The sequence below is a fragment of the Suillus subalutaceus genome, assembly GCF_016647625.1.
Source record: "Suillus subalutaceus strain FC151 chromosome Unknown DFJ58scaffold_5, whole genome shotgun sequence".
Lineage (NCBI taxonomy): Eukaryota > Fungi > Basidiomycota > Agaricomycetes > Boletales > Suillaceae > Suillus > Suillus subalutaceus.
In genome coordinates this window covers 300,259-312,656 of record NW_024540254.1, presented here as the reverse complement: position 1 = coordinate 312,656, position 12,398 = coordinate 300,259, and the positions used below count along the sequence as shown (strand labels likewise).

The 12,398-nt window shown below is 47.2% G+C and overlaps 3 protein-coding genes across 3 annotated transcripts; all 3 read left to right on the top strand.

Annotated features, from left to right (window-relative positions):
• The first annotated feature begins 55 nt into the window (after nucleotides 1-55).
• DFJ58DRAFT_759202 (uncharacterized protein) lies at nucleotides 56-2,276 on the top strand. Its single transcript, XM_041388342.1, has 4 exons — nucleotides 56-511; nucleotides 562-1,157; nucleotides 1,207-1,658; nucleotides 1,716-2,276. The coding sequence occupies exons 1-4, from the start codon at nucleotides 168-170 to the stop codon at nucleotides 2,007-2,009; spliced, it is 1,686 nt and encodes a 561-aa protein (XP_041249928.1). The 5' UTR covers nucleotides 56-167; the 3' UTR covers nucleotides 2,010-2,276.
• Nucleotides 2,277-3,263: 987 nt separating this feature from the next.
• On the top strand, nucleotides 3,264-6,077 carry DFJ58DRAFT_364746 (alpha beta-hydrolase). The gene is made up of 13 exons (XM_041380045.1): nucleotides 3,264-3,510; nucleotides 3,569-3,774; nucleotides 3,822-3,945; nucleotides 3,999-4,066; nucleotides 4,125-4,193; nucleotides 4,241-4,289; nucleotides 4,343-4,482; nucleotides 4,541-4,668; nucleotides 4,721-4,835; nucleotides 4,888-5,130; nucleotides 5,179-5,259; nucleotides 5,306-5,531; nucleotides 5,587-6,077. The coding sequence occupies exons 1-13, from the start codon at nucleotides 3,417-3,419 to the stop codon at nucleotides 5,865-5,867; spliced, it is 1,824 nt and encodes a 607-aa protein (XP_041249927.1). The 5' UTR covers nucleotides 3,264-3,416; the 3' UTR covers nucleotides 5,868-6,077.
• A 4,187-nt stretch (nucleotides 6,078-10,264) lies between these two features.
• On the top strand, nucleotides 10,265-11,744 carry DFJ58DRAFT_759172 (uncharacterized protein). The gene is made up of 7 exons (XM_041388341.1): nucleotides 10,265-10,554; nucleotides 10,611-10,773; nucleotides 10,832-11,071; nucleotides 11,129-11,223; nucleotides 11,272-11,344; nucleotides 11,393-11,488; nucleotides 11,540-11,744. The coding sequence occupies exons 1-7, from the start codon at nucleotides 10,336-10,338 to the stop codon at nucleotides 11,626-11,628; spliced, it is 975 nt and encodes a 324-aa protein (XP_041249926.1). The 5' UTR covers nucleotides 10,265-10,335; the 3' UTR covers nucleotides 11,629-11,744.
• Nucleotides 11,745-12,398: the final 654 nt, after the last annotated feature.

The following is a 12,398-nucleotide window of genomic DNA, read 5'->3' as shown; positions in this document are numbered from 1 at the left end:
ACAAATATTGCAAACCCCGATGGCATACGTTAAACGTGACGATGTGTGACGATGCTTATCATCATCCGATTCATCCCTAGCACATCTGAGCCGAGCGTGAACGTGAACGTTGATTCAACTGACATTGATCATCCCAAATATTCATCGAATCCCTAGCACATCTCATCATGGATCATTCCTCGGACTTTGCCCTTGTCGAGAAGCGCATCCGAGCCCTCACAACAATTTTGGCAAATATGGGCCATAGGAGTCGGGGGGAGCCGTCGTTTGATCTTCAACAAATTCCTTCCCTTTTGTGCCATTTTGTTAATCTTCTCACCCCCGGTGACGTTTTCAGTCCTGAAGTAAAGAAAGCTATAGCGGTGACAGGCGCCATCATCCATGATGGCGTTAACGAGAGGTTTCAGACATTGGTAGTCACCCAGAATTTATATCCCCGTTCCTCCTTAACCGAGTCAAAGTTGGAACAAGTAACTAAATCTCCAAAATCATTTCAAGAAATCGTGAACAGGTGCGAATATTCACTGAACCCTACAACTACTGAGTACTGATCATCATTAGCAATGACGACGTCTCCCTCAATGAACACATTTCAGAGATCTGGACTGCCCTTGCATCCTTCGAGCCTTCCACGGACAACCACATCGCTCTCAGCAGATTTGTCATCAACCGCTGTCGTCGAAAAGTGTTCACCCGTATTTTCCTCTACCAGAAGACATGGCACGTGGATGTGGCCCAAACGTTGGTTGATTGGACTCCCAAGGCCAATGAGCTCCCCGAAACGCACTGGCTTGACGCTCCTCATTGGTTTTCATTAATTGGCCTACCGCCCGACAAAGATGTACCGAAGCGCAAGCAAGGTCCGCCGGATAATCAAGTTACCCAACTGGAGTTTTCTAGCAACACAGTGCACTTATGGGCTTCGTTCCTCGGTCACCTCATCCTGATGCTAGAAAGGTATGCGGCGCAGGCCCAGAAAATGGAGAATGAGGGGGACACACTGGGATTCAAGACGGCTATGACTCAACTCTCAAATTGTTGCGCTGCGTTGAATTGCTTTGTCTCGTGGGACGCTGACGTCGTGAAGACCCTACTGACAAAGACAACGCTTGCCTCGAAATTCTACGGATTCACCGATGGTCATGGTGAGGATGAAGGTAAGTTTATCCCTACATTGTGGTACCGCACTGCTTATTTTTGATGTAGATTTGTATGATTCAGACGAGTCTGACGACTTGAATGCCGAATCTCGCGAGTCTAGCGGAAGTCATGTCTTACGTCACTTGAAAGGCATTGTTGCATGGCATGCAGCCATAGCATCGCTTACGACGCCGACATATTCCAAAATCATTCGTAGTGAACTTTCCCTCAGCTTGCTGGAGATCCCTCATGCCAGTTTTGATATCGCCAACTTGGATGACATCTACGAAGCCTCACCTTTCAATGCACTTTTTTTATCAAAGTCCTCGATCGCTTTCAAAGATCTAACCAAATCAATTCTGAAACGCAATCTCTCACAAACCTTTTCTGGCACCGTTCATGCGGAGGCCACATTAATGGGCCTCCTCACGTACTTCTCATCTTCTTCGAGTCGTGTGGCTTTTGAGATGCCCCTTCGAGATGATCATGTAGCAGCTCTGGACAAGCTACTCGAACCGGCAAGCATTATCATCAATGTTTGCTTGACCTGAGCATTACTGACCACGGATCGTCAGGCAACCACTGAAAATGTCGTTGCAGTAGGAAGAAAATGCTGCTGGTGTTGTGATCGCCTTCGCATCGAGCTCCTGGGGGCCAACCGCACGCGGTTCAAATTCCCGAGCTCAAATGGCGTCATTTATCCATGGAGTCCTCCTCGTGTGGGAGTGGATGTCAAGGTTCTTCAGAGGTTGGAGTTTGCTTTGTTTCAAGAGCTATATGCAGCAATCAGCAATCGGACAGCTCCGTGGTATCGGTCGAGTTCTGATCCGTTTATCCACTTCTCGCCATTCGAGCTGCGTGAGTCTTGAGCAGATTGGATTTTTTTCACTTTTGCATTACTGCACAGTACTATACTTGAATGTGCCAGTAGAGAGATTGTAGCAAGATAAATTGGTCATCAAACAGAAAAACCAAACCCGGGCTAGGTTTTGCAGCGGGCGGCTCACCGTACCAAGATTGATAGTCTGGAGAACGACAGACTCGACGAAGATCATGACCAACGAAACCATCCATGAGTGAAAGTCGAGGTGTGTTCCAATAGAAAAGAAAATCTTGTCGGCAGGTTCCGAACCTGCGCAGTCCAAGAGAAACAGATTCTGTGTTCGTGCACAAAAACTGACTACAAAAACATAGATGCGGCTAGCATGCCACACGGCGCAATAATCTGCCCAGGATTCTTCCGAGTCTCGTGTCACGTGTGGCGCCCCAGTGCCATCCACGCCCAATCCTGAATTACTCCAACAAGATGAGTCACTTGAAGCTTCAAGTTACTTCACGATTTCGACGAACCTGTCGTAACTCGTCTTGCGGGCATAAATTAGTCTCCCTAGACGAATGAGGATATTCCACCTCTAGTTTATTGAGTCCCGAAGTAAACTCGTGTCCTGCTGCCGCTAGGAAATTGGACATTCCATCTCATCGCAGGCTTCACATCCAAGTGTATGGTGACCTCGTGACACATAGGTACAGACCTGACTGCTTGTCAGTCTTTGGTGACGAGGGGCCAGTGAGCCCCAGTCCCTTCTCGGTATAATACTGACGAAGAGATTATGCTGCCCCTGGATTCTGCAGTGATCTCATCCAGTTTCTATGAGGCATTCATTGGAGTCAGGACAATCATTGTCGTCGACGAGAAAAATTATCCTGTTCGCGAATTCTGCGACGACCTGCATGCAGGCGAGCACTGATCCGAGTCGTCCGACTGAGGCTCCCGTAGTCAGACCTTCAAGATAGATGAAAGTTCTTCTTTATGGTGTAACTTTCGTCTTGTGAAGAACTTGTTGTTGATCCAAATGACGAATCTCTCTGACACGGTGTAAGTGCAGACATTGCGTAGTTATTAGAGTGAAAAGAATCGCACCCGGAAGTTCCATAGTAGAACTTCAGGCTGAGAGGTCGATCGGAGGGAAGTCCGTAGCGCCCTTGATAGGTGTCGTAGTTCCAGGCTCGGAAGCTGGTCATGCCATCTAAAGATGTAGCTTCCTGGGACCAGGCCTGACGCAAATGGCCGTGATGTATTATGTACGAGTTTGTGTGGGGCTGTACAAGTAACAATTTGACAAGTGTTACCGCACAGGGCCGCACTGCCCGCAGGCACCACGTCATATACCGAATCCTCGAGTTTTCAAATTCAAGCAGCATCCCTGCGCACAGCTCACTGCAGCAAACTCTTCTCAACGAGTGACCAGCCAGTCTTGCAAAGTTAAAAAGTGCGAATGCGGAGGTATCTGCGAGGCACGCTGACCTGCGTCACGTCGCTTCTTGCTCTCGTGAGCCAACCACTGGCAGTAAAGGCTGCTCCAACCGAAGGTATAGCACGGACCAACCATTCAGAGATTTTGACAGCTCTAATGCAGAAGATATACAGTTCCCTCAGCAGCCTCTTTCTATGTTCCTTACCTACCAAGCCTGCACCAGGATACCACACACCCTTTACACATATACGCTGGACACATTCTTTCCGATCCCGATGCAGATTCAGCAGCCAGCACGGACGTTCTCGCGCATTTATTCTTTGTGATGGTGAAGGCTCGTAAGTCAGCCGATAAGGAACGGCTGATGTTCTGGTTTAATGTGCGTGTTGTATGTTACAGTGGTATGCAGCGAACTGAATGCAATAGGGCGGACCGGGATGTTCCTCATTTGACGGTCTGATGATGGAAGTTGGACCTTGGAGAATTGATGGAGAAGGTGGCCTTAAAACTGTAGAAGGAGGTTGGGATGAGTACACTACTATGGTATATGGTAAGTCTATCACGTCTCTTGCATTGACCAAGGTCAACCAAGTGATTTTTCAGTGGACCAACCTGCTGGAACGGGTCTCTCGTATACTAGCACGAATCGTTACGTGCACGGTCTAGAACAGGTACGTGTTGAGACGTATGGGCACAATGCTGGTCAACTTAGTGGCTATGCTATCTCAGACGACTGACCAACTCATGGAATTTTTACGCACATTTTATAAAGTGTTTCCTGAATACGAAACTGTAGACGTACGTAGTTTTGTTTATCCCGGAGCTCACCTAACGGGGGCTTGCAGACCTATCTGGGCGGCGAGAGCTATGCTGGACAATACATTCCCTACTTCGGTATAGCAGCTCCGAATCACTTCCTACTGAGTGACACTGACCCCTTTGAACAGCGGATGCTATTCTCTCATCAGAACTCAAAATGCCCTTACGCGGAGCTGCAATCGGTAATGGCTGGATAGATGCTCGTAACCAATACCCTGCATACCTAGACTACGCCGTCACGCACGGACTTGTCGACGAAAGCTCACAGGTGAGTAATTTCACCATCTCAAGAGCCCTGCTCGCACTGAGCCTGACACGATCCACAGCACTACAAAGACAGCAAAGATGCGACTAACAGATGCATGGCGGAGTTCAGGGGCGCTACTACGGAACCCATCCATATAGATCAATGCGAGGGGCTGCTGGAATCTATCCTCAAAAGCAAGTCGCGAATGTGAGTAACACTCTTGAAAATCTGTCGAATCTTGGTTTCACTATCACAATAGTGTCGACGGACAACAAAAATGCCTAAATATTTACGATGTCCGGTTGGAAGATGATGCGCCTTACTGCGGCATGCAGTGGCCTCCTGACTTGAAAAATATCAGTTCTTACCTTGCTGTTTGTCTCTCTCCACATACCACCCTCGCTGTCTAACGAAGCTTTTTTCCAGCGCAAAGATGTCGTCAGGGCACTCCACGCGGAGGCCAAATCTGAGAGCTGGGTTGAATGTTTCGGACGGGTCGGCATTGAGATGCACGACTATCTGTCTCCATCATCTGTCACACTCCTTCCTTCAGTACTAGAAAAAATCCCCATTTTATTGTTTGCTGGTGATCAAGATTTTATCTGCAATTACATGGGTATCGAGAGCATGATCAAGTCTTTGACATGGAACGGAGAAAAGGGGCTAGGGGTGGGTGTTTTCTCATGTCCAGAGTTTCGGAACTGACCACCACCTCAGCAAGTACAAACCAAATCATGGACGGTCAACGGCACGCCAGCAGGGACCTGGGTTTCCTCACGAAACCTTACGTATGCCAAGGTACGTTATGTACCCCGCCCAATGCACTCTACTCACGACGCCACAGATCTTTAACGCATCACACATGGTACCATACGACGTTCCTGACATTGCGCATGACATGATCTTGCGATTCATGGGGATGGATTTCTCTGCTATCATCGACGGGTCCGCACGTATACCAAGTGCAGTCGGGGACGACACCAAACCGATATTTATGGACAGCGATGATGTGCCGCTGTCGTCGCCATTGCCCGGCAAGACGCCTGAGCAGACTAAGGCGCAGTGGGATGGTGACAATCTTTTTCTTGCATACGGAAACGAGTGCTAACTCAGTGTTATTGTCAGCCTACTATAACGCAGGTTCGGTCGTCCTGATCTTCCTTATTCTGGCTGTTGCCATTGGCCTTTGCATATGGTGTCGTTTGCGTCGTCGACCAGTGCGGTTGTTGAGAAATCCTCAATCGGAAGAAAATATTCCGTTGAACGGGTATGACGATGAACAGGCGCATCGAAGACGCAAAGGGAAGGAACGGGCTCTTGAGGATGAGAGCGGGACGGCTGTCTTTGATGTTGGAGAGGACGAAGAGTATACTAGTGATGATATGCGGAGAGAGAGAATAGATTAGGTTGTTTATTGTACCATTCGCTGCAGAGCCCATTTGTCGCTTGACATGTCTGACCACGGGTCAGACCAATCATTCTCTCGAACACGGTGAACCTGGACTCGTGAAGTGTAGCATTCACTCGTGCTTGTTTTTGGCCTGCATTTAAAGTGTCGAGGCGCTTTTTTGAGGCTTTATCATATGCACTACGCTTGTCTATTCACTCATGAATCGAAGCATTTGTCGTTGAAGTACAATTACACATTGAATACATGGTGACTGATGATATTACAATACCCTCAGAACTCTGCCTTTATTCTGAAGCTAAAATGTAATGAGTCAGGTATTATGATAATAATGGCGAGGAAAAAGTACCTCCATCGGTTCATTTCTCGGACTTCCAGAGTCACCATAAGACTTGAGTTACTCGCACTCCTCATCATCAAAATCATCATTATAGTCGGAAGACTCTGTTGCGACAGGGGTTACACCCGAGTGATCCACTTATGCATATGATAACTTGCCTCTCTCGTGGAAATAGCCAGTTCCCCCGAAGTCAACCCCATCCTCTCCGTATTGGTGAGGGAACCTTACATTTAAATCACTAATGAAATAACTGAGATCAGACTCAAGCTCCCCGCGCTCAGCCAAAACTGCATGGCATATCAGTATCATTCTCACTAGAGTGAGGTCTTCGAACGCACGTTCATCTATCCCCAATTCCGGAATGGGGTGTGCCACAGCACTGATTGCGGTAAAGGCCATGAGTATCGTAAAAACAAGTGAAAACTGCATGGTTGGAAGTAAGAGAAGTGACAACTGCGTCAATGTCAGATCTTATCAGGGAGTTGCGAGGGCTTTTATACCTTCGTTCACGTTCCCCAAAACCACCTGAGAAAACCTGCTTTCATTAGAGTGGTTTAATCGAGAGACGGTTCGCCTCGTGTCGTATCCCAGGCAATTATCATGCCAATTCGAGTGGCTACAATGCGTATCTTCCATCTCATAATTTGGAGTCAATGCGGTACGAAGTTTGAGTTCCTTCTCTTACTGTACTTAAAATTGCTTCGACCTGGACAGAAGTCCTCGTGGTGCATTGCAAATACGGCATGCACCAGTGGGGAAGATGACGTGATTGGTGGAGAGACAGCAAATGTTCAGATTCGCGAAGCACTTTGGTTATGTCCGACTCGAAGATGAGTTGTGCTCACTGGTTAAATTTAGCTGAAGATGTAAGAAATTAAGATCCCAAGAATACGCTCTATAGGGTGGTAGTGCGCACCAGCACAGCACCGAAAACTTGAATTTGTCTCCTGAATCTCAAATTATTATATGACAAAGGGCAAGGCCCAGGATTAGGAAGGGTTAGGAATGTCGAGGTCGAGGAGAGCTCGAGAGTGCCATCCACATTAAGTATTCGGTGATGTCAGTGAGGTTTAGGAGATAATTGAAGTACATATTCGACGCCATGGCCCGGGAAGGTTTCCCACGGTCATCTAAGACTGCCGTTTTTGCCAGTGCGTTGCGTGGTGTACACGTGCGACATGTGCGGCCAACTTTGAGCGTCCAGAATAGCAGCCTCTTCCGACAACGTCTTCATGTTTCCTGTAGAGCACCTGATGGCATGTATTAATCACCTGAAGCAATTTCCGTACTACACACTACTGCTAGTTGACACAAGTGCGCCTTCTTGGAAAGCAATTGTAGTCATGCCAGTTTCTGCATCAGAGTTGACCACGAGCTCGGCGTAATATTCTCGAACACTCAGAATAAGGCGTGGTCCCAGCACAAACTGCTGCACAGGGAAGATAAACGCCATGATACCATTATAGATTTGAGCTCCCGCAGAACTCGAAGCCTATAAAGATTATGAGCAGCGGTCAGGTATCAGTTATAGATCGCCATACCGATAGCTTTTGGGAGAAATAACCGAGGTTAAAGCAAGAAACAGCAGCAAAACTACAATGTGTGGAATTTCAGCGAAATAATGGTCATTCAAATTACAAGCTCACGCTGTAAAGTGAAGCACCTGGCTTTTTATCAATACAGTGAAACAGTCCCCGATGGTCGATGCTGTCGATCGTCCGAGTCGGTTTATTTCACGAAAATGTTGGATAGCAATCCGGACGGCAAGACACAGAGTGAGGGCCTCCCACGCAGTGCCGATCACCCAAGTCCAAGTGAGAAGTTGGGGCTGGTCTTCTGCAACCAAAATGCACATATAGGTGCCCGACAGGACGGACTCCTCTGGAATTGGTCCCGTTAGCCTGAGGATCTTAATCATTCATCCAAAAATAAAGCTTACCCCAAGTGAAAGGGTGGGATCCTACGCTGCTCATCACCGAGCTAGCAATTGCAACAGCCAGATAGGTTACAATGAGAAAGACGAGCATCTTTCTGGATTGCTGATACATGGCATGTAACCGGATGATCATGATGGCTTACATGGTATTTCAGTCGAGTCAATGTCATCGACTGCAGTTGAACAGCTTACCACCTAGCATGATATCTGTGACGAATAACATCCACCATTGTACGATTAAAACATCAGTGCCTAGAAAAACCAGTTCAAGTTACCGATGAGTATTGGAGAACTGCGTGAAGCAAACTCAGGCTCACAACTGTTATCAGTGGTTAAATTGAACCAACAAGTTGATCGAGAACGTCACTCACCCCTGTATAGGAATGTAATTAGTTCAAATTAGGTGGACGAGAATGGTACGCAGAAAACTCACCGCATCTGTCATTGAAATGCTCTGTAGATTGGCTGCATGTCGTTGGTCAAAAGAAATGAATAGTGTATGCGAGGGAGACGTACGTAGTACGTAGGTACTGAGAAGTTTATTAGTACAGCATCAGCTTGTTAGTTCTTGGAAACAAACACAGAGTATAGTAGTCCAATGTAGCGCAGCTATAATATCTTGAAGTCAGCTGAACTTGCCAACTGGCTTGCAACATAGGCAAGTGCATACACCGAGGTATAAAAAGGTCACGAGAGACCATCGTTGCCTCTGCCAGAATTATTCTATATGCTGCTGTTCTTGTGATGGGACTCTGCTCACCCAAAGAAGTTCAATCTATGAAACCGTTCATAGTGAGATACGTGCTCCGATGATGTCAACAACCTACCTCCTGTCCGAATGTCAATACTGGAGAATATCATATAAGTCATCGACAGTTCTTAGATAAGGACTTCCTTGCTCACTCCAATCGTATACCACTGCAGTAGAGGATGCAACTGCAAAGCGACCACGACGGTCAAAATAAAGTGAAAACATCATCAACATGCACTCTACGAACCTACAAAATAGCTGACAGTACGAGTAAAAGCGATTTGCGGCCAGAAACTGGAATCATTTGAGACTAAGGTCATATGCAGGAAGTACTGGTGTCAGTGAATGGGAAAAGTGCGAGTTGGTGGACGTATGATACTATGAAAACAGCATTCGTGCTAGATATCCCAACGCTTTTTATCCAATTTGCCGAACAGCCCGAGGCACAATGCAGATAAATATACTAACTCTTGATGGCCTTGTTATCATAATTTCAAGATCTGTGGCAAAGCGGTTTTGAACGCTGTTGTATTGGTGTTGTACCACAACAAGGTAAGTAAATTGCCGCACCGCTACCGTACTCAACGCCACTTGATATATTCTCATGCACAAGGTAATTGACCTAGCGCGTGCGAACTCATCAACTGTGCGTCTCTCAATCATATGGCCTTTGTTTGGAGTCTTGACCTTGTAATGCACCAAAATCACACTCATCTAGTACTGTAGGCAGCCTGGAATGGGTTGTATTTCCTTTTTGACCCTGGCCAGCAGTATACCTAGGTGTGTTTTCACTCGTTGGTACATTTTCTATGTTCACACTTGGTCTGTGTAATGTATCCACGTTTGTGCTTGTCCGTGGTTGTAACTCAGTGTTCCTGGCACAACACCATCTCTAGGCCCTCCAACACCCTTGGCACGCACACGACGTGCTTAACACCACCTTCCACTGTGATAGATATGTACTTGATAATATAAAACTTTCAACCTGTACTTTGACAACGACTGGTATACTGCAGTCACCCGCGGTCACTAACCTATGGCAAACCCACGTGCCTCAGTGCTCGTTGGCCTTATGACTTGTTAGGTTATGAGGCCTCTCACTAGACACAGATGTCACGGTGTTGGTGTGCTCAATTTGCGCACTTGCAGGCGGCGCAGGCAACGTGGTCATTACTGGGGAGGGAATGCCAGGAGCTTGCATGTTCAGGGTGAGAGAGGAAGGTGCATTGTGAGGTGCAGCGACAGTTGGGAACACAGATGAGACTAGTTCCAGGAGCGCTTCGTCACTGTAGACATAGTCTGCGTTCAGAAAGAAAGTTTCAAGCGGATAACACAGCCGCATGCATACATTTGAATTAGAAGACTTCAGACAGCATTCGCACGGTTAGCGACTAGCAACCTCGACCTTACTTTAAGCTTCCTTCCGAAACTCTGGATATATGCCTGTAGAACCAATCCTAGAACACTCAGGGAGCCACTTGTCCAAGTATGATGAGGTTCCCCAAGAACTGCACCGAGCCATGCTGCGGCTCAATTTCCCGTCCTCATACGTGGTCGTCGGTGCATACCGACTCTTCACCGACAAGTCTCTCTATGTCCCTGCGTGGAATAAATGCCGCAACGGTGCCCGACGAGGGCTGATATGTGGTTTTGCCTGGGTGAGTCGAAATTTACACTACGCACAGTGCACACATGCTCAACAGCTTCCGGTCAGATGTGCGCGTCATACAGCATCCAGCGCCGCATCATCAAAGCAGCCATCAGAAACCCCTCCTCCATGTTCTCCGTGCGCTACATAACGCGATTCGAAGAAACCGCAGGCGAACTATCTCACGAGACGTTCCTAGGGTTCAAGTTACCCTTCAGCATATCCACATGTGCACCTCATCATCTGGTTACCACATTTCGACACTGATCATATACTTATCCTCCCAGACGTCGCAATACTCTTGGTAGGATCGCAAGTTACCAGCATCATCAACTTTTTTGTCGCTCGCAATATTCGTATTGTTCGTAAACGCGTCTGGGATCAAACAGTCGCCTCGCGCGGCAAGGGACCTGATTTCTGGCAGCCATATGTTGAAGAATGGGATTCCCCACCTGTTGTCAATGAAAGTTGGAATCGTCTGGACAAGATGTTCAAGATGTGGTTCTGGAAGATGATCATACAGAAAGGTGACCATGTGTTCTATGGTATTTGCGGGGCTATTCCCTGAGGCGTCACATCTTCAGTCGTCTTACTTCCGCTTTCACTGTATCCATTTGTCGGCACGTTCATCGCTGCGGCTTTCAAAAGCTTGAGGACCGCTCAGGACCTGCACAAGCCGGTAAGCCCTCATTTTTATCTTCTCGTCAATACCAACTCCCGTGGCAAGTATTTCACCACAAAAAAAATGACAGCCCATCAGGAAGCTGTATTTATTGAGGAGCGCAAATGGGACTACCGAAGTATGCACGATATCTCATTACTTGCGTGTTTACTCACATCACGATCAGTGTTCGGTTTCGTCGCGGCGCTACTCGAGGGTCTGCCAATCGTAGGTCTTGTTTTCACAGTATCAAATCGCATCGGAGCTGCTATGTGGGCTCATGGTATGTTTGTTCACCACTTTTCACCCTCATGCATTCCCATGTTTTCTTCAGATTTGGAAAAGCGTCAGCACTACATTGCAGCGCAACGTCGCACGTCGGCTATAAGTCCTAGCACAGGTTTTGAAGCTGTCCAGACGTAGATTTTGCTAGCTGTTGACATGTCATTTTGTAACATGTACTATATGAAGGCAGACATGGACTTGCACCGATCTTCTTGAGATCCAATGTATTTATTGCATTCAAAACAACTGACAAATGTTTTACAAGTCATTGATTTTTCGTCATTTGTTGTTCACAACAATGCAAAATTCAAATGTCATCACGACATCCAAGTCTGAAAAGGTGATGTGTAGTTGATCCTGCGCAGAAGGATGTGAAGGAGAGCGAAAGTGGAGTCCGTATCTCAGTACAGTAGCAGGGGCTTTGTAATCACACACAGTTCTCGCACGTAGTACATGTGCTCTTCAATAAATCAAATTCTCTCTTTGCCTTGTGCCCCCACCTCCAGGTTCCTCAGCACGAGAAATTTGTCCACCCACCCACTTCCCTTTCTCTGTCGATACACCAGCGTGTTTCGGTTTGGTCTCGTTTTCCTCCTCTTCGCGGTCCCATCAACACGCACTTCGAGACTGACTTTTTCACGCTCAGAAGGTTTGGCTCTTCCACGTCCGGCCTTTCTTTTCTCTAAAGCTGCCGGACTACAAACCTTCCAGATCGCGCCAGTCCCTTCTTACTACCAAATTCCCTCGTCACATTCCTGATGCCTCTCGCGAGTGCTGTTCCTTGACGCGATTAGTCTCGGACTAATCGCCCCCCTTCCTGTCAAATCAGTGCGATATCATACAAAGCGCGACAATTATCCAGTGATCTTCGGTTTTCAGATAAATACATACAATTATAATATTTCTAG

Excerpts from the sequence above, each read along its gene's own strand:
- DFJ58DRAFT_364746 (XM_041380045.1), top strand. The coding sequence starts at position 3,417 with ATGCGGAGGTATCTGCGAGGCACGCTGACCTGCGTCACGTCGCTTCTT. Across the intron at positions 3,946-3,998 it reads GTACACTACTATGGTATATG|TGGACCAACCTGCTGGAACG; the intron begins GTAAGTCTATCA and ends GTGATTTTTCAG. Across the intron at positions 4,483-4,540 it reads TTGTCGACGAAAGCTCACAG|CACTACAAAGACAGCAAAGA; the intron begins GTGAGTAATTTC and ends CACGATCCACAG.
- DFJ58DRAFT_759172 (XM_041388341.1), top strand. The coding sequence starts at position 10,336 with ATGCCTGTAGAACCAATCCTAGAACACTCAGGGAGCCACTTGTCCAAG. Across the intron at positions 11,072-11,128 it reads GAAGATGATCATACAGAAAG|TCGTCTTACTTCCGCTTTCA; the intron begins GTGACCATGTGT and ends TCACATCTTCAG. Across the intron at positions 11,224-11,271 it reads CTCAGGACCTGCACAAGCCG|TATTTCACCACAAAAAAAAT; the intron begins GTAAGCCCTCAT and ends TCCCGTGGCAAG.
- DFJ58DRAFT_759202 (XM_041388342.1), top strand. The coding sequence starts at position 168 with ATGGATCATTCCTCGGACTTTGCCCTTGTCGAGAAGCGCATCCGAGCC. Across the intron at positions 512-561 it reads TTTCAAGAAATCGTGAACAG|CAATGACGACGTCTCCCTCA; the intron begins GTGCGAATATTC and ends GATCATCATTAG. Across the intron at positions 1,158-1,206 it reads TGGTCATGGTGAGGATGAAG|ATTTGTATGATTCAGACGAG; the intron begins GTAAGTTTATCC and ends TTTTTGATGTAG.